The sequence below is a fragment of the Cataglyphis hispanica genome, chromosome 21, assembly GCF_021464435.1.
Source record: "Cataglyphis hispanica isolate Lineage 1 chromosome 21, ULB_Chis1_1.0, whole genome shotgun sequence".
NCBI classification, from domain to species: domain Eukaryota; kingdom Metazoa; phylum Arthropoda; class Insecta; order Hymenoptera; family Formicidae; genus Cataglyphis; species Cataglyphis hispanica.
In genome coordinates, this window is record NC_065974.1 from 2229805 (window position 1) to 2251389 (window position 21585).

Here is a 21585-nt window from a genome sequence, read left to right on the forward strand (position 1 = left end):
CAAAAGTGAAACAAGTTTTGAAATAAATTATATTTATTCTATTTCTGTTCTATTTTATTTTTATTTTATTGCCTTGCTTCTCTCTTCTACTTTTCTTTACTTCACTGAAAATAATAATATTTTTGGGTTGTCAAATTATGAAAGCATCTGAAAAAATTCCTATTTTCAAATACATGTAATAGTATATCAATGCCATACATATCATTTTAATAATTTTTGTTTATTGTGAGTGTAATTAGCAGATGTTAGAATTTTAACTTTATATGACACACAAACTTACATACATGTAAGAAATAAGTAATGAAATTACAATATATAAACCTGTATACATGATATAAAATTATTTCAATAATAACGTTTGTAGAATTCATTATTTTATTTTTCCAATTCTCATATAACGAAAGCAAGAACTCCGTATACATTTTGTAATGCACATTTTAATGATTACATTTTAGTTCGCAGCGTATAGTTTTACCGCAATTATTATTTTTAATAATAATTAAAATACAATAATTAAAATGTTTCTTTTTTTGTCCACCACAAAATCTATGCTATGAAATAGAAGTAAAAAAATTTGAAAATGTTAGTTCTTTTTATTAAAATTATTTCAAGAAAAATTCAAGAATCTCGACATTCTCGCTAAAACAAGGATTGAAAATCAAATTAATCATAATAATCATATGTACAAGTTGCTAATTTGAATACCTCGTATATCTTTGTTCATCATAATAATCTAATTCGCGCGTATTTTCCCCTATTGATTGATATGAGTTTTTCCGATTTGGGCAGAGAAATAATTTTCTCTCATTATACTCTTGTCGCGCCATGTCAATCATTTGACCCTCGCCGCAGTAGTTCATCTAATCGCCTAATCGTATAATCCGCTTCGACAAATCAATTCGGGTCTCCGACCGAAAGCGCCACTTCACGCTCTATAGCTTCTGCCTGGTAACTATGCCGATTATCGGCACACGGAATTTTGTCGCGGATTATTCAACATAATATATTTTGATGCAAAATGACATAAAGCCCTGAATTTATTGATGATGTGACACCATGTAATATCTGTAATATCAAATAATAATTTTGAGTTATTTATAAATTTACAATATATAATTCGCATCATTCAAAGATGTAAGATAAAGCGATGTAATTAAATAATAGCGTTCAAGACACACTTATGATCAAAATCTGTCTCGCCTATATAAAAACGTATGTAATTATTTAAAAGCACAATCGCAAAACGCTCATTAGGTATTTGAAAAATTAGTTATACGGTCAAGTATATCTGCAGATATTTATTACAAAATTTATAATTTATTAATTATATTAATTCCCTTATCATATAAGAAGGTTTAAATCAATAAGTTACATTATATGATCGTGCAAAAATCTATCGGGCGAGCGAGGAGAGCCGCGTTCAATCGTGAATTATCAGTCTGGCGTCGCGACGTCGACGAGCAAACCGGTATCGATCTATTGTCCCCCGGTAAAATCATGCGCGTTAACGGGGTACGTCCTGTCGCGCTAAACTTGTCGGCATTGTTTCAAGGCACCGCGTACATACGGCCGACTATCAATCGGCCTTTTCGCGCGGTGCACTCATCTCGTAAATTCTCACCCTTTGACACGCGCCCGATACGAGTCCCGAGAACTAGCATGGACCGAGGGTGGGGAGAGGGAGGGGAAGAGCACTAGCTATGGCGTCGGCGCGATAGTGGCAACCCTCGACTGGCGTAGAAGCTTTAACCCCTTGGGACCTGCGGGACGTTAATGAAATAACACGGGAATTAGTCTCGGACATTACCGACAAACTATGTCCATTACCGTGCCCCGCGCGCGAAAATATAGCGTCCCACGAAAGCTGAACTTTGGGGGTTGCTGCACCCCAGGATGAAAAATTTTAAAAATTATATTTAAATCTGCAAGCTTTCTTTTTTAAAACAGGATAATTCTTTTTATATTGTGTACGCGTCAAATTATATTTGCATATATAAAAGTTTTTATTCGAAATTATAATACTAATTGTTATTATAAAATTTAGTTAATAAGTGCATTTTATATATAATTATATTGTGAATTTTTTTATTTTATTAAATTCTAAATGAGAAACGTATGTGTGTGTGTGTTTAAGGATATTACAATTACCTTCATATAGACAAAAAAAATAAACAATTTATTATAATTCTTATTCTCCCTTTATTATATAATTTTATTTTCAGATATAACAAAAAAGATATTTTTTGACATAATAATAAATAATAAATATAGGAATATAATTGCAGATTTTTAAATAAATTCGTGAATAATATATAAAAACATTTTTTAAATTGTTCATAACTTTATTAAAAATAAATTTACTGGTTATATGAAAGCAATATTAATGCCGTATCTTATTGAGGGTTGAAGGAGGCAAACTAGAAGGGTCACACGTTTAGATGGATTTAATCTACCCAAACCTAAATTATTGATGAGTCTCGATAAGGCAATGGTGTTGGCTAGTCTAGCAAAATACAATAATGTACACAATACTTTAAGCAATTGATCGATATTAACAGCTGTTCATATAAAATTCTATTTCCATTGCTCATGACTTATTCATATATGATACTACGCGCATACGCGTGCACATTCCGCGGACACCATGTACATATCGTTGCTGAGCTTTCAAACGAGCGCGGGTAAGTCGCTCAAATTGGTACGGATTTCCAGCCCAACACCTCGATTGTCCTCGTTAAAGAGTGCTTTGCGGGCATACGTGAATTCACGCCTCGAACACACGTACGTCGTCGTCGTTGTCCCTCTCACCCTTCATCACCTCTTACCACAACACGTTTCCTCCGCGCTTCTTTTCCCCAATCTCCTCTCTTTCTCGCTCTCCTCGTCGCTTCGTAAAACTTGTCTCTTTCTCCCCTGTCTGCGAGATCCTTTCCTCGGTAATCCCTACTTTGCTAGTACATATACCACCCTTTCCGTTCATCCCTTCGTTACTCATATATCTCACTTCCCTTTTTTCTCTTTTTCCCCTTTCTCTTTTTCATTCTCTTTCTCTTCTTCTCTCTCCTTTTCATATATTAATCTTTCCATTATGTTTTGCGCTTTTGCACTTATTTATTTTTTAACTTTCTTATTCTCTTCTTCTGTTCTTTTATCATCTAATCTTTTATGTCGTTATCATTTTTTTTCTTATTATCTCTTGTCATATAATTTTGTATTTTCTATGGATACACATTTTTCCTTTCTTATTCGATTTCCTAATAAAATATCTCTCTTCTTCTTATATTTTATTCCAGTTAATAATATATTAATTTTTTACCTCAGTATTTTATTCTTATATCCTTACTTCCTTATTTTAGATTCTAAATATTCTAATATTTAGATTTCTAATTAATAAGACAGTCATAATAGATAATAATTTTGCTATCAGATTTATTCAACGATCTAAAAAACTTTTAGTTTGAAAAAATATAATTAAAAACTTTCTATTTGTGTGATATAGATTTTTAATGATACAATTCGCAATTTCTCAAAATTGTGACATGATGAAGCAATTGGGAAACCGAATCGTATATTCAGCGTTTAAAAAACTAAGCAAAATGACTTATTGTTAATCTTGCTTTTATGTATTCGCAGAAAAGGTATTTGTGAGAAGTGTGTTATTAAAAATTCTCAAATTTTCAATAAATAACGAGAGAGATATCCCAGATACTGTGCAGCAAACATAAAATTACGAATAGCGACTCTTCCGAGAGAAATCGCATGTCACGTTATCGAGAAGACACGTTCGAGTAGCGTATTGAATGGACCGACGTGTTCCGCAGCCGTCCGCGTGCACGCCTTCTTCGACCGTAAAAAAGACCCGTAGAGAAGACGCCTTTCAAGGAGTAACCGCAAATCCTAGTATAATACTAATAGGACCATAATAGGGTCAATAGAGCTTAGCCGCGCGACGACAATAAGATCTTGTCAAAATACGCCGGGTAACACGAGCCTAGGAAGCGGATTTTTCTCAATGGGGGTCTCTGCCTGGTCCCCCTCTCTCGCGTCAACCGGTACAAGGCGATGCGCATTATGGGGGTTTTCAAAAAAATCTGAAACCTTCCACCCGGGTGCGCGATTGAGGTTTAAGTTTCACCGCGTTCGGCAACCGCCGATCCCGTGAAAGAAGAACGAATAGGAAAAACCGAAGAATGCCATATCAGCCTATAACACGCTATTCGGATTTCAAGTGAACAATTCCGCACACGATATATGTATGCGATTTATGTTGAATGCGAGCTCGATTTCCGGTGGCGTTTTCATTTTCAGATTATCCGCGTTATCGCGTATGATAACCTTTCAGCTAATTGACGATATTGTGAAAAAAAAAAACAATAACGTTTAATGAGACAATTGCGTTTCCTCTTAATATTAGTATGATTTTTTAATTTATCCTTTAGACCAAATCTTTCGAAAAGATTATCTTCGATCGACTTCATCGATCGTTTTGGTTTTCATTTATACTTTCCTTTATGTGTAATCCTTATTTCGAATAAAATGTTACAGATTTATGCGAAAAATTATCACACGGAAAATATTAATAATTTTGACATGATATGTCAAGATCAAAATTTTTAAAGCTGATAATGGAAATATCTACATATATTTATATATATATTTAAATAGAGCTTGAAATATATGTGATTTGCACAATTATTTATAATTATATAAAGTTATGTTTTTATAAGCGCGAGAGAGATTCAGTGTTTTAATAAACGCAGATTAAAGAATATATATATATATATATATATATATATATATATATATATATATATATATAGGTAAAATATATTTTCGCGCGTAAAAATTTTACATTTACGTTTCTATTTCCAAAATGATTTCCTTCAAGGTAATATACCTTGGTTTTCGTGAAACAAATAAGTTAGGCTTGTTAAACTTCTCGTCAATGTATACCACACCTTTCCACGTTAATTTATCAAGCAAACGCGCAAACCCCGGGTCAAGCTTGGCATCCCCATTTTAAGACGCCGGCTCGTTAAAGTCATTTGAGGGAGCAGTTTCGCTACCATCATCGCCAACCTTCCCTTCGTGAAACGGAATCTATCTCGCAGCCGCCAACAAGCCCCAACTTTCTTAGAAGCCGGGCAAATCTTTTTCAACCCCTGTTTTTCGCCACCCCAGGGTCTACGCCGCGAACGACTTTATTAGAAAATGGCTGCGTCGTGAAGCATCTTAATATACGGTGTTTATTTTCCTTCTAACAACTGTCTTTGTACTATCGCATCTTGCGCTTTTTTATTATACATAAGTGATTTAATAATTAAAATATTATATCAATATATAATATTTCTCTAGTAATTAAAAGCGACATATTTGAGCAAAACTGTAATGTATGTTTTTGTAGATAGAAGAATAAAGAACATTGAGATTTGAAATATCTTAGTAGGTAGTAATTAAATAATTAAATAATTGTCAAGTTAATTTCTCTCTTTTCTCTCTCTCTCTCTCTCTCTCTCTCTCTCTCTCTCTGTTTCTTTTGCACGCTCGTTAATTAGAGTTCGCGTTAACGTATGCTTATTTAAAGACATGTCAAAAGTGGTTGCACTCTATAAATTAATTTCTTGCAAAAATGTAATAAAAATTAATTGTATTTAATATTATTTAATATTTTCTTTTCACATTTATGATTAATTAATTATACCTTGTCATGATAATTTATATTTGTATGTACATACGACAAAAAAATGCTATTTAAATGCTACTTATTACTAATTATATATATATATATATATATATATATATATATATATATATATATATATATGCCAAATTTTATTGTGTAAAAAATAAAAATTATCAATTTTCTTTCTCTCTTTTTTTTCATTGTTAATAAATGATATATCAAAATTATATTTTTTTCTATTTTAGGATTTTCGCAATCAAAGGGATCATTTCCGAACACGAGTCCAGGTAAGATTTTTATAAAAATATTTTAATATCTTTAAAAGATCTTAATATATTTCTAATTGTAAGATAATACTGCAATAGCAAAGCATGATGATCTTACTCATTGTCAGATGTATGACCCAAATAATTTATATGTAAAAAACAAATATGTTCTAAATAATAAATAGTATAATTAATTTTAATTTCTCATAAATATTTATAATAATGCACACGGATCATATCTAGTGAAAGAAATCTAATAAAGTATACAAGTTACATAGACAATAGTAGTAAATTCATCTAGATAAAATGTAGGTATATAGGTGTAAAAATATAATTCTCCAGAAAATCGTAACTCCCTCAGAATTTGACAAGATAACGATAAAAAGATATGCCGACATAACATTTTTATGCGCAATAACATCCACACGAAGCTTTTACGCGTTTTCACGGGACGTACGGAAATTTACCAGACTTCCTTCTCAAGGCAGCAAAAGTGACTGCCAAAATCGTAAACTCATTCGTGTCGTCGCGTCGAATTTATGACGCTTTTCAGACGCGAGAGCTGTGAAAAATTGATCATACCTATATTATGCGTACGGCATATACTTGTTTCTCTTTGTATAGCAAAAAGTAATATTTTCGAGTCGCATACTTCTTTTACAAGCGTGAAATTATGCAAGTAGAGAATTTGCATTAGTTACTTATATGTTAGTAATATAATTATGTTACATAATAATTTATAGTTTTCATTTTTTTGCAAAGCATTATTTTATAATTTGTAGGGGATATCAATTTTCTTCATGAATATCAAAATAAACGCGGGGAATAAGATGAAAAATAATATAATCATCAGGAATAATACCGGTTCATCATTCTAGTAATAATTCTTCGATAATGAGTTCTACAGATGCCATAACCATTATCGCCATATGATGACATCATGTGCACACTAAAAGAGAAAAAAAAACTCCTTACATATTCATGCGCGCGATGATTTCGATTTTTCCGAACCATTAAGCGCGGCCCGTTTGACCCGCAAAGCGATGTCGTTCGAAATAAGATACGACAAGTTGAAAATGATTACCGAGGATGAGTTTCGTATCTAATGGGGACGTGTTTCTGCATTACTTGCTATGGATATTCACTGTCACATCATATAATCAGTCAATTAATTATTATTAGCAATTCTTGGCCATAACACTATTTGGGTATAACGATTAATCTTTCAATATTACTAATATTTTTATCATCATTGACAAAAATTAGATTTATTAATTTCGAATATCTATTATCTCAATAATTATTTATTAGAAACAATGTTGTTCGTCAAACTGTGTGGATCGTGTCATCTTTATTTAATTATTATAATGTTTTATAATTCTATTATAATTGTATTTTGATGTTAAAAAAATTGATATTTAAAAAATTTTAATATTAAAAAAAAATAATAAAATGAGATTTCTATTATTAAATAATATTATTAAATAATTATTTGAAATAAATTTATATCGAAATATGCACGCCTGAAAATTATTATTTTTAATTCTGGAGAAATAAATAGCCCCCAACACACACATCATTTAAGTTATATGAGAAATATAAACGTGAGAGGTAGAAAGATATATCCCAAAACGTGCAGCACCCTTAGAGGCGATTTAAGATTTGACAGCAGGCGTGGAAACGTACTCGAATTTCGAGCGAAAAAAGTCTCCTGTTACAGATTAGCGTTTCAATGTGGGTGTATCCACAGCACCATCAATTTCTCAAAATATTTTGACGTAAAATACAATATATCTATACGAGCCGCGTTGATTAAATGGAGTTAAATTGATTAGATATTAAATTATTAGATATTAAATTGTAGTGATTCTAAAAAAAAAATGTCTTATTTCATTTCAAATTAATTGAAGTGAAAATTTTTGAAGTAAAAATCATAAAAATATGCATTTGACAAAAATTATTTAAATTTATGAAAAATATGTTGAAATATCTTTTAACCTCCCTCCTCGTAATGTATCTCAGTTTTTCGTTAAATAATTAGAGCGCGAAATTTTTCACGGTGTTCACGTATATGCATACACAAACAAGATGCCACGTCAAATCGATGTCGAGTGAAATCTGCGTTTCTTCTCGCGGAAAAACTGACAGGTGCCGGACAGCTGGATTCCACACATATCGTGTTTTTCGCGCATCTTCAATTTTCAGCGGTCTTTTCCAAGTAGCACCGTCGCTATCGTCGGAGAAAAGAGCGGGAGGGGAGGGGAGGAGACGAGGGGAGATAACGCGTCTCCTTTTACCCGCAGAATTCTCCGTGGTATTTTCCTTTGCCGGCAAATTGGACTATTACGAGCTCGCAGAGCTCGTACCTCAGAAGCGCATTTTCGTGAGAACCGCGTATTTTCTCGCCCATCCACTATTTGGGAAATCCTTCACACTACGTTTCGCTTCCGTACTCATTCTTTCTCCCTCTTCTCTCTCTCTCTCTCTCTCTCTGTCCGTCTCTCACCTAACTCTCTCGCGTCTCAAAGTGCTGCGCACAGTTGTTAAAACAACCAATTCCGACGAAAAGCCCCTTGTTACCGGGTGTCTGCCGTTTTGCCGCGGGGTGCAGCTTCCATAATTCTGACGGAAGACACTACGGACTTGTAAAAGAAGTCGCCGTGTGCTCATAAAGACGCGCGATGAAAATTGCTTCACCTGATAAAAAAAAATTAGGCCGTAATCGTTACACTTTTACGCTAAATGTTTTCACAAGCCGTGACGTTTCTGCAGAAAACGATGTTTAATCAGTCATTGATATATTTATCGCGTGATTTTACATATATGTACTTGCGATACATGACATTTCACTTGTTCTAATATAAATTTTATGTCTGTAAAGATTTAATATTATTTAAGGATTTGGTGTTTTAAAATGATTTAGGAACACTGATTTAAGGACATTATAATTTACGCAATAGATTAAATACGTTAAAGGTTGAATTATCTGAGGTATATGAATAGAGAGATGCATTAGTGTTTTGTCAATGTATTTTGCTATCGGAATACACCGCATCAAATGGTAATGCATATTTCCAATTATAATTAAATCAACAAGAATGGCTCTCTAATTATTCGTAGCGTTATCGCGACGATTAATAATTGCTGTCATAACTTTGAATTAAATTCTATGGATTCCGTTCAAATAGGATAATGCCAAAATATTACATATGTGTATATATATATATATATATATATATATATATATATATATATATATGTTATACGTTTTATCAATATATGCTATTATGATTTATTAAATATTATTAAATATTAAATAAAATTATTATGTACACACGTGTGACTCTCTTGATGCGTCATTACGCATGCCGTATATGAAACACACTATTGCAGAATACTTTCAAATGGGCCACCGATTATCCTATGGAAAGGGGGCCACGCGCTATGGAGCGTTTAGAGGAGCCCTCCCGTACTCCGATCCAATCATCTCATTTCCTCTCATATCGATTTCACCGTCCGCTAGAAATTTCTTTCGTGAAAAGAAACGCGGAGAACAGACACGAGGAGGGGAGCGACGTGGCAGGGAATTACGGTGGTAACTCGCGACGACGGACGATGAGGAAAGAGAACAAGAACCTCGGGTTTCTCTATAAACGATTTTGAAATTGTGTGCGTCTCGGGCACGAGACCAGAAGACGGGGACAAAGAGGAAAAAGGCGGAAGCGCCAGGACAGGAAGGGACGGCGAAAATCGAAATTGGGAGTCGGCATATATAGAACGCTCTCGGCGAGCGGGGCAAAGGGAGGGAGGAATGGCTCGTATTTTTCTTCCATGAAAAATTAAGTGCGTTCAGCCATGAAGGAGCTCGTGCCTGATTACTAGCGCCGCTCGAGTGTGGGAGCCTTGCCAATATTTTCGTCGTCGTCGTTGTCCTCGTAAACGCCGTCTTCGTTTTAAGGGTCGCTACCCTAAGCTATGCACACTCGTGTGAAGTTCTGTGGACGTACGCGCGGCTCGCACGATAGGCAAAATTGACTCAATCGTCGCCTGTCCGAGAAATAAGCTTTCCTTTATATCTTGAAGCACGCACACGAAGCAATCCTTATAGAAATATTTTTGACTTCGAAACTTTTGAAAATAGTGATGACAAAAAGAAGATTTTTGCATTACACAATACTTGCCTTTTAAAATTATAAAAGTTTTATATATATCTTTAATAATACATCTCTTTAAATCTAGGCAAGGGTTTGCAGATGTTTTTTTTTTCCTTACTATTTGTGTATGCATAAAATCTATATTGTCTAATGAAAATTTTGTCAGCTGATTAATTCTTTATAGATTAATGGATATGACACTTGAGATGTGGATAGCTTAAAATAAAAAGTAATTATAAATTAGCAAAAAGCAAAAAATATATTCCACAACACAGTGCAAGTTTAATCAAGATATAATAATAAAAATTAGTCAGCATTTTTTTTTATAGCTACATTATGAGATTTGCATGTTAAAATAATATGTAGTAAGCGAATTAAATTCAGGAGAAAACGATTCATCGATATAAATAAAATTGAGTCCAGTTGCTTGCTTCAAGTGTCATTTTTGTTTTCTCTTGTCCGACTTTTTCTCGGTCACCTATAATTAATTGTAACGGCGATAACGATTCATGAGATACGAACGTGCTTGTAGCCGCTTTCTTTAATCTAGCAAACTTCGTTGAAGGGGAGAGGATGTCATGACGCGAGGGTGTCGTGCTAGGGACGGAAATAAGCGTAGAGAAGGAAGAAGAGAGAGAGAGAGAATAGAACAGAAAAGAAGAGATGTAGCTAGAGGAGACAGAGGAAAGTGTACGCCGAGGGCACCCATATCGCAGGAGACTTGACAAAGATATTAATTAAGAATTAACATGCGTACTGAAGCTACCCTTAATTAGTAACAGTCACCGCCGCCCGGAGTACTTCCGTATCTGCCCGAATCCATACATAATACTTGCTAATATTTTATCGGATTGAAAGATGTAATAGTCTTATATGTATAAGAAAAATACGGCTTATTAGTTAAAATTTTCTTTCGTAGCACGCTTAATTCAATTTTGAAATATCCTTTAAAATTGACGATAAAAATTTGAGGACTTTCTCAGGCTTTCTGCACTCTTGCAATTGAGGCTTTTGATTAATCTATTGGCTGATTTATTGGAGGCAGAATCTATGTACGCGTTGAGTGGAGTACGTGAAATTATGACGTCACCGTCTGGAGGCCATTTTAGCTCAGCTGGTCGTAACAAAAAGCAGCTTGAATAGCAGGACGCCATGTCCTGTGTGCCTCGCACCAAAGAGCCGCACAATAGAGACAACAAAATTCGTGCGCGTGTATCAGTGCTTCGCATACCTCAAAGACATGCGTTTTACTTGCGTTTATTCGTACGTACAGAATTATGAGCTTTTTCCAAGAGTATAGAGGAGAGAAAAAGAGATTGATATAAAAATTTCATATATAAATATATAAATTTCACTGGCATATATTATACTTATGCATACTAATCTCCTAAATAATAAAAAAAAAAAGAAAATATGATTAACAGATATTCAACAAAGATTGCTTCTGAATCATTATAAATATAAATTATTTTATATACATATATCATATCTATTTATTTCTATTTAAAAATTTTTTTTATTAATTTTAAATTTTACAATAGCTGCATTCAAATAATAAAAGGTATGCACCTGAATGACTCAGACAAAAAATATTCTAAATTAAAAATATTTTACTTAATAATTATATTTTTAAATTAATAATTTTTATTACATAAAGATTGGGAGACATTGTATTTTATAACGTTTAAACTGTGACATTTTACATACATGCACACACGTGAACATAATAATAATTACAGAGAAAGAAAATGTATTCATATTTTAATATATATTATTGATTATAATAAATATTAAATTAAGACGCAATATTATAGATTGAAGTCGCCTTTGTTTCTTGTGGATTTCAATTAATTATTTATACATATAAGCATTTGGAAAACGCACTCCCTGCAATGTATTATATTACATACTTAATAGTATGTAATTATATTACACACTCAAATATAAAAGACAAGAAACGAAATTAAGATCTTTAGCAAAAGAAAAGGCAAGCTCTGGCTTCGAGAAATATTTTGACATATACAGATGCTACATGTGGTCGAGTAAATTTTTTACGTTGAAGAAGAGGGGGAGGAGGAGAAGGGGAGAAGGAAAGGGTTTTACGTTACACCGTACGGATGGCGCTTTAAAGCGATACACGACTCGTATAAATATTGCGCGCCTGAAAATGTGCCGTCAAGAGCACGTCCGGACCATCCTCGACTCCTCGAGGCGGAATTGCGAAGAAAGGTAGATGGGCGAGGGTGGCGGAAAGAGAGGTACCTTTTACACCCCTGCCTGCCCTCTATGCGGATACAGTGACTACATTGTGGGTTTAGGGTTCATTGTGCGTCCGGCACCACCGGGCATTGTCGCGCTTTTTCGAGGGCCGGAGATTCACACCTTTTCACAGGCGCGATTTTCCACGATGGGCGCGTTCCATTGAGCGAGAGAGAGAGAGAGAGAGAGAGAGAGAGAGAGAGGAGAGGAGGGCGAGTCAGAGAATGGGACGAGAGATCGGAAAGAGGAGGAAGAAACGCGCGATATGCGAATCTCTTATCTATATTCTATATAAATACACCGTTCCTGAGAAATTTATATGACCTGACATTTTGGATAATTTTTTTTTTTTTGCGCACATGACATACAATAGTGAGAAAAATTTCGGTCTTTTAGAAATACATAAAACATCAATTGTACAAAGAAGTTAAAGACGTTAATATATCTATAATCCATTATACGTAAATGTAAGCAAGATATGTAATAAAAAAAAAACATGAATAAATATGTAATAATGATTTGAAACAAATATTGAATAAATTAATTTGATATTAATATCTATTCAATATTACAAATATATTTTCTATTCGAATTGACTAATGCAAAAATCTATCAAATTAGCCAATAATATGCATAATTATTTTTTATCAGTTTTTCAGCTTTAATTGTTTTATAAATGTTTTTTATTCTCACTTTTACGGAGCATTTTTATATTACAAGAAAATCGATTAATTTAGCATTCTCGATTTTGATATTGATCGATACGAGTTATTATCAAGCCGCGTTTTTTTCTGTTAATTTTTCAAGATTTCATTTAACTATTTAATTGCGCTAATTTCGACAAATCTTCTGAAGGATGTATATTTCTCGATTCTTCATGAATTTGTAACGAAAGAAGTTTTAAAACCCGTCAAGTTTCTCTTTTTTTCTCTCTTTCCCCTTTCTCTCTCTCTCTCTCTCTCTCTCTTTGAAGAGACAATTAGACTCTTCTTGCCAACCTTGAGGGGAGTCAACGAGACATTGAAGAGATTGTCCGATCATTAAGTTTCTTCTGTAGCATCTACACCGACACCTCTTACCAAAATAAGAGAACTTCTAATTCTTCGAATAAAGTGTCAAACAATTGGCGTGAAAGATAAAATTAGAGAGAGATATCGCAGAAAAGATATTTTAAAAATCCTTGATTGTGCAAGAAATATTAAATTATAGTGTTTTTAATTGCATTTTCCGTTTTTTTATTAAATATTGATTATTTTATCTTTGACGTGTATTTAAGGTTGTCAAAAAATTACTTAAAAAGATAAACAAAAGAACACTAAATTTGCCTGCCCATCCAAAAAGTTATTGTACAGAGCAATATTTTTATAGTATTATATATTTAAAGTTACATATTATTGAAAACTCGTTAAATATTAAAAAAAATGTCAATGGATTGTCATAAAGCTGCCTTTTCTTCTACTTCAGCTTGTATTTAACGGTTCGCGAGCTATGTTTAGATTAACATGTGCATGAGTAACTTTGTCTGGCGCCAGTGTACAAAATATGCAGCGTAAGTTCAGAAATATAAAGTTACATCGAAAACAGCCGGCAGTCAACACTTTCCTGAAACGTTGTATATGCTTTTCGAATGCCGTGTTTTACGGCGCTTGAGGCAGACTACTTTCGGAGTTTTGTCGCAATGTCTGGGACAAGATTGGTTTACACAAGTGAAATAGAAAATATTAATTAAGATTCATCTAATTAGACATTGTATTATTTCAAGAAACAAAAGTAATAGAATCAAAATAATGTAAAGAAATATATATTAAAACTATTTAACGAACAAACGAGACTTTCATAAAGATATACTATGCATTTCAATATTGACATATATTTCTCATTCAGTAAAAATGTGTGCTTTTATATTTTAATCAAAAGTTTGAACTAAGTTAATATTATAATTATTTTATGTATGAATAATCCAGTGAATTTAAAGCTATAGCTATTTTTATTATATTTTTATCGATTTCACTTTGCATACTTATATTACTTTTATTATTGTTATAATACTTAAAAATCATATCTCTTTTTATTTATATATATTTTTTATTTATATAACACAATTCAAGAAAAAATAACTTTTATTTGAAATCTTGAAAAAGGATAAAATACAACATGCATATAATAGAATAGAACATATACGTATGGTAATTTGTAAAAAAAAGGATACATTTATTTTTAAGATTATGTAATGAATTTCTTAAATTTCGAAATTTTTTAAAGTTTTGAAAATTTTATATTACTCTACAAAACTTTTATTAATGAAATGGTTAAGTCTAGTACTTCGACAGATAATGATAACGGCACAATATATGCAAGCGTACACTATCCGCATAATTATGAATTCATTGAATCATGAAATTTCTCAATTATATATTCAGTCAGTGTTTTCGACATTTAATGACATTATTTGCGAAAGCTCTGTTGTTTATCATGATTATTCCATTTGCGATCATTGATAATATTGTTTCAATTAGAATAAATTATCTAAATTAACATTAATTAACAAGAAACATTATATAACCGTTGTGACGATTTATCTAAACCTCCGTTAAAAGCTATTTGAATTTACAAATAAGGAAAAGAGTAACTTTAATGAAAGCAAAAAATACGATTACAAATTTTTGCTTAGTTATTTAAAAGTATATATTTAAAACGCAATAAAAATGTTGATGTAAGATACAAGTCAAGGATTAATATGCGACATGATTCCGAATAATTATGTACAATATTTATTCGCAAATGCTATTTAGAACCGCCCTCGACAATTCTCGTGGATTGCTTTTTCTGACAGTCCTTAAAAAATATCGCGCGTCAAATGTGTCATGCGTCGCCGAGTCCGGTCACTAGGCTAAACTTTTCACGATATACCGTCGACAATTTCCCCGGTCATCGGCGTAAAGTCAATGCTCATTGCGAGACCGGCGCGAGGATGGCTTCCGACAGTGGGTGGACAGGAGGTGGCGGAAGGAGAGAGAGAGAGAGAGAGAGAGAGACGAGGAGAGTGAGAGGAATTAATGGGGACGGACTGTAGAAGTGGCTATAGCCTAGAGTCGTGTTAGGGCCAGGGCCATTAAGCTTAATGACATAATGAAGTAAATGGCTGTGCATGCCATGCCACGGCTGGGACTATAGCTTATAACCGCCGCGCCTCCACATCCCCGCGCAATATACTGCGTGCCAGGAATTCCTGACTTATGCCGGTACTGCCCAGTCGAAAGGGGTAGCCGCGTAGCTCTCTCTCGCCCTCTCTCTCTCTCTCTTTCATTCTTGCCGTCGATCTCTCTTTTTCTCTCTCTCTCTCTCTCTCTCTCTCTCTCTTTCTCTCGTTCTGTTGGTATATTACATAAGGGGCGCTCTACGTACCGCTGTACCGCACACGTGCTGGAAGTGAATTTATTTCGGGGATTGCCAAGACGTCAGCATCCGGGCGTCCCCCGTTTTCTCTGAGAGACTATTCGCTAAAAACCGCATCTCATCCCCCTGCCCGTTTGAATATCCTGTCCAAGGTATGTGTTGGCCTTGTCGATACTTCTTTCGCATTTTCTGGCTTGAAATATTAGAGAAGGTTTTCAGGTTTTATGGGAAGAAACTATATAAATGATTAACTGATTGTGCTGTTTATTTTGTATATTCTTTTTATATATATATATATATATATATATATATATATATATATATATATATATATAATATATTTTTGTAATAATTTTTTTCTCTCTCTATTAAAGTGAATCCTACCTGAAATAAACTAAAAAATGTAGATTTGATAATTTAATTCACTGCATAAAGTTTAGTTTGTGAAAAGCTCTTTTTTGAATCGCTAATTGGGAAATTATTAATATCTCGACTTATTTACTGAGGAAAAATCTTGAAATGATCTCAAAAATCTGTCATTAGTAGGCAATGCTAGAACATCCTTATATATATATATATATATATATATATATATATATATAGTTATTACTTATAAATACTAAAAATATAGTTACCATATAAATGTAAATTATTATGTATAAATTATTTCTGACATATTTTAACAAATTTCGATAAGAATTTCTATCCAAATCAGTTTTCATATATAATAATATTCTATTAAATTTCATATCAAAGGATAAAGCAACATCACACACACCACACGATTGGATAATCAAAAAATTCTTGAGTTTCCTTCCATAGTATTCACGAACATGGACAGAAGCTAAGAACATTGATAAAACATATCTTGTTTTCATGCAATCAACACTTCGTTCTTTGTTCTTATTTGACATTTGAATGCACAGACATCACAATATTCACACTATTCTTTAAGGCTCGAATTTCGACCAACACGAGAATGAGAATGGACCGCTACGCAAAAAAGAAAAAACACGAGGTGTGAAATTCGTATTAAAAGAAAAAGAATTAAAAGAATAAATGTGTTGTAAATTGAGAAAGGTCGAAGGGTTCCAAGAATTACTCATTGAGGCTTGGAATTTATTATTATTCAATTTGGTCTTTGATTTTTACATTTATCATCGCATTCAAAAGCATACTCTCTACTTGAGAATCATCAATTAAGAATCATAAAAGACCTCGCAAAAAAAAAATATAATAAAATTTATTTAATTTATTTATAATTTAGTAATAAATATGTATGTATACTCCTAACAATAAAATTCTACAGAACATAATTTTTTTTTTTTTTATAATGCGCAGAAGATAAGAATGATATTTCCGATATTTGTGAAAACCATTTTACAAACATTTAAAATAAATATAAAAATAAAATTCATATTCCACTTTTGTTTAGATTAAACACATATATAATCTATCATAGAAACTTTACCCCTGTCGAGACACACTTAGCACCAGTTAATCGGATGTGAAAAAAATCGCAAGCTTTAGCGCGGCGCATGACTCTCCAGAGAGCTCGACGATCGAATCGACCAAATTAATTCGACCCCAAAAACATCGCGGGTGCATTAACAACTTACCCTAAAGCTACCGGTCGGTCCGCTACAAGTGTTTTACACACACTATAACATGGTGTAGAAAAATTGGCAGGGTGGAGGGCCCCTAATCTACCGAAGCATCCCCCGGGATGTATCTAGACTTCGTCTACGCTTGAATACGCTCCATTCGCCCTTCCGACTCTGTAAACGACTATGTTACACGTTTCATGTATTCTATAAATAATTCCCAGTTCGATGGATTTTTAAGGAACGCTTCAGCGATTGGTGCTTTGACGTTTCTGGACATACAGTATCAGATGTGGCATTTGTTGAAAATTAGTTTAAATATTCCTTGATATTTATGAAATTATACATGTATCAATTATATTTAAAAAATTATATGTATTATCTTTACGGTAAACATCAAATATTCCAAACATATAGCTATTATTTTCAGTAAAGATTTTTTGATCTTTAAATTTGTTACTGAAGTTTTTTTTAGTAAAAGAGAGGCGTTACATTTTGATAATTTTTCTATTTTTAATTTTCTATTTTAAATGTGTTAATATTAACAATTTATGCATTTAATAAACTGTGGAATACGTTCATATATTAAATTTTAATATTGTATATATTATCTTTTTTAAATCATTTATTTATTAAATTAACTTATGCTAAGAATATTTTTTTTTATTTAATATAATGCATCATACAATCATATATATAAATATAATTTTTTAAGATTATTATTGAAAAGTTTAAATATTTTTTACAAAAGGAAAAGCTATTGTATAATAGGTTTTACATGATATTATTTATAAGGCGTCTTATAAATATCATGTAACAAAATTGTTTAAATTGTGAATTTGACTCATGCAAGGAATTACTCTCAAATTTACTTCCCTTCACATCCTTCAGTCATGCCATATTTTGTGATCGATACAAACTGGGAAAAAGAGAGAAAAAATGAAAACGTTCAGATTGACACGCCTTCGAGGTAATTTTCACGTAAATCTACAAAAGGCCATTTATCCCATCTTCGCGGATGGGAAGGGTAGGCGGAGGGCGGAGGAGAGCGGAAACGAATTTTCAATTACCGCGTACAAAAGGGCAGGTAATTCCCACTTTAAAATGTCTTCGCGTACATACCGCGAACGGCGCGGCGAGAGTCGGCCTGAAAAGATTTTCAAATTAAATTTCGGGATTAGTACCCGGGCTTAATGCGGACAAGTGATAGCAGAAGATGTCCCAAGGGTGTGCTACGCGCTACCACGACCCTTCTAACACTCTCATGGGACCATCATACACACAGCCCACTATGCAACGACACGACGATATGCCATCTTCCCTCGCTCGTAACACTTCACGCGTTTCCATTTGTTGGATGCAAACTCGTACTCCTCTTTCCCATTCTCTTCTCTTTCCTTATCTATCTGTCTATCTTTATCTCTTTGAGATGTGTGTCGATTTTCGTTCGTGAAATGCTGATCTGTTGAGAGGGACAGGAGAGTCAGAAACGCACACACAAGTCGTATAAATTGCAATTCCATTATTTAAAACCGACAGTCGACCATGTTGTATCTAGTTCAACGTGAAAAATAGCGGAGCAATCTAAAGTAATTGATCGGTTTATTTAGAGCAAAATTAATAAAAAAAAAGATATATCGAAATCGGCATGGATTTCCTAAACCAACATGTTTCTATTTCTCAGTAATTGAGTGCTGCGTTTTATCAGAGCTGATGCGAACTTGATCCGCTTAGTTTACTCTCATCAAAAGTCTATAGTTTCTAATAGTTTCATAACATTTATTTCATCGCTTGTTCATATGATAAATTAATTTGTATAAAAATTCTTGAAATTCGACAGTTTTTTTTTATTTTTTAAAAAGATAATTTCTTAAAAAAAAAAAAATATTAATTTAAAAATTGTGATAATATGATCATCACAATCTGATAGAACGGAGCTTCACTTTCTCTAATAAATATCTGTAAAAATATTTTTTTAAATTATTATGCTAGAAAAGGACTAAGCTTTAAGAACAAAACTATATGTCGATTTTGGTATCTTTTTTTTTAAATATGAGATAAAATTAAAAATATTCAATATAAAGAATTTAGTCACTATATTATGATGAGAGAGAGAATTAAGAATTTTGTATCGTCATATATATATATATATATATATATATATATATATATATATATATCTCCCTGCATACAGTTTATTACATATATGACGTTCAATTAAAATTTTATTTATTATCTTGTCCTTATCGGAATTAAATTAGATTTAAATATATGTAACAAATAAAAAGTCGATAAATAAAATATTTGAGATATTTCGATACTAAGATACTTTAAATATTTTGTAGATAGTCTTTTATTTTAAAGTTAATTTCGTTCTCTCTCTTAATCACCCTTTCTAGAATGTAGACCTTCATTCTTTCTATCGAAACATCGAAGGACACACGCTCCCACCAATCGGTTTTTCAGATAAGAAATACAATCATCTGCGGCGCGCAGCATATCGGATTAGAATATCAATTATCCGGAAGGCTAGAGAAAGCTGAGCTCTGAGAGACCGGGTTTCGAAACGAGCGATCCGAGACGCGGGGCTTAAGACCTTAACAGCTACTAAAGCGAAAACCTGTTTCTGTCTCGCTCTTTGGCACAGGAAACAAGCCGTGTTAGACGAAGGGGTATTTTGAGGGCCGCCATTGGCCATCCATGCTCCTTATCGTTGGTTGCCTGGTAACCGGCCTGGTACCAACACGCGCCCACTGACGACACCATCCCGGCTGACGCACACCATCAACCCCACGATCGGCGGCAACCCTCTCCGCAAGCCGTCTACGCACATTCCACCCCTCCTGCTGGCCTTTCGCTCACGCCGATCGTGGCGCTCGTGTATATCTCCTCGGGGTGTATCTAGAGCCGCGCGTAGCATGTATACTTTACAGGGAAGCCCTATCGCTGTTTTAACCCTCGGAGTGTCGACTTTTTAACGGATTTCCAGTACCTAATATTTACGTAATTCGTGGACAAGTTAACGCGAGCATTTATCGAGGTATACGTGGTATTATAATGAGTAAATATGCAAATTCTATTTTAGAAAATTGCAAAGTTAAAAGTTTCCCAAATTATTGAATATTTAAATTGATGGATTATTAGTTTTACCAAAGTAAAATAAATTTTGACATTAACTTACATTATACAGATCACTCTTTTTTGACATATGTACACTGCAAAGTGTACGTTCTTCAGTAATAGACGCTTTGAATTATATGATGCTCTCTTGTCTTAAATTATACGACTTTGAAATATTATAAAAATAAAATGTTTAGTAAAGAAGATTTAATCCCAATAAGTTTAATCTGACATATTTTTTTAAGATCATGAGTCTCAATAATTTTCAAAAAGTTTTCATTAATATTAAGCATTTATCCTTAAGCTATTAATTATTCAATATTTATTTAAAGATTTAAATATGTGTCTCATTTCTTTCTACAATATTAATTTTTAATTATTATTTATTTGATACAAAAAACACAAAATTTTCTGAATCATTTAAAAATATTTACATAAAAGTGCGATGTTATCCTACGCAAGCAGGGCGATTGATTCGACGCCTTGAGGTAAAATGAGCGCACTTAAATACCAGAAAACAAGAAGGCAACGCAGAACCAGGGGCGTAAAGAGGCCTCTTTACAGCACTGAAAACAATGCATCGCGCGCTGCTGTATACTCTGAGCTTGAAATATTTATTTTTCCTTTCCTTGGCCGCCATTTCTCCTAACTGTTTTACACCGCATACAAAATGCACTTGGCCGCATGCGCCAACTAAGCGTTCTCGACCGTGATAAAAACGCAAAAGAAGAAAAAAGAGATAGCAACGCCGTTTATTCGCAATAACAATAATAAAGAAACACAAATCTCTCGGTGGTTAATACCCGTCAGAACATTTCGCAATGAGACTCACTCGCGTTGAGAATACAACTCGTCAGCAAATACAAATCTGCACTGCTCATTATACTTACATAGTGCAATGATTGGGAACGGCGAGAGATAAATCGCTATTAAATGAAACACAAGATAGTTTGTCTCGAATTGTCTCGATGAATCACATGGATGCACTTATAATAGTTTTTCTAAATAATTAAAAAGCTACTCATTGCACATAAATAATTGTGTAATTGAAGTGTTTTTATTGCAATAAAGATGCTGTGTGTGACTGATTTCTACCTAATTAA

At 33.2% G+C, this 21585-nt stretch overlaps 1 protein-coding gene across 2 annotated transcripts in view; it reads left to right on the plus strand.

The window, feature by feature from the left end:
* LOC126857315 (pituitary homeobox 1-like) overlaps positions 1–21585 on the plus strand; it is a 52825-nt gene that overhangs the window by 6839 nt on the left and 24401 nt on the right. For both annotated transcript variants that reach the window (XM_050606620.1, XM_050606621.1), the window contains exon 2: positions 5929–5970. In XM_050606620.1, the coding sequence (XP_050462577.1) occupies positions 5929–5970 (42 nt within the window). The remainder of the gene's footprint in view (positions 1–5928; positions 5971–21585) is intronic.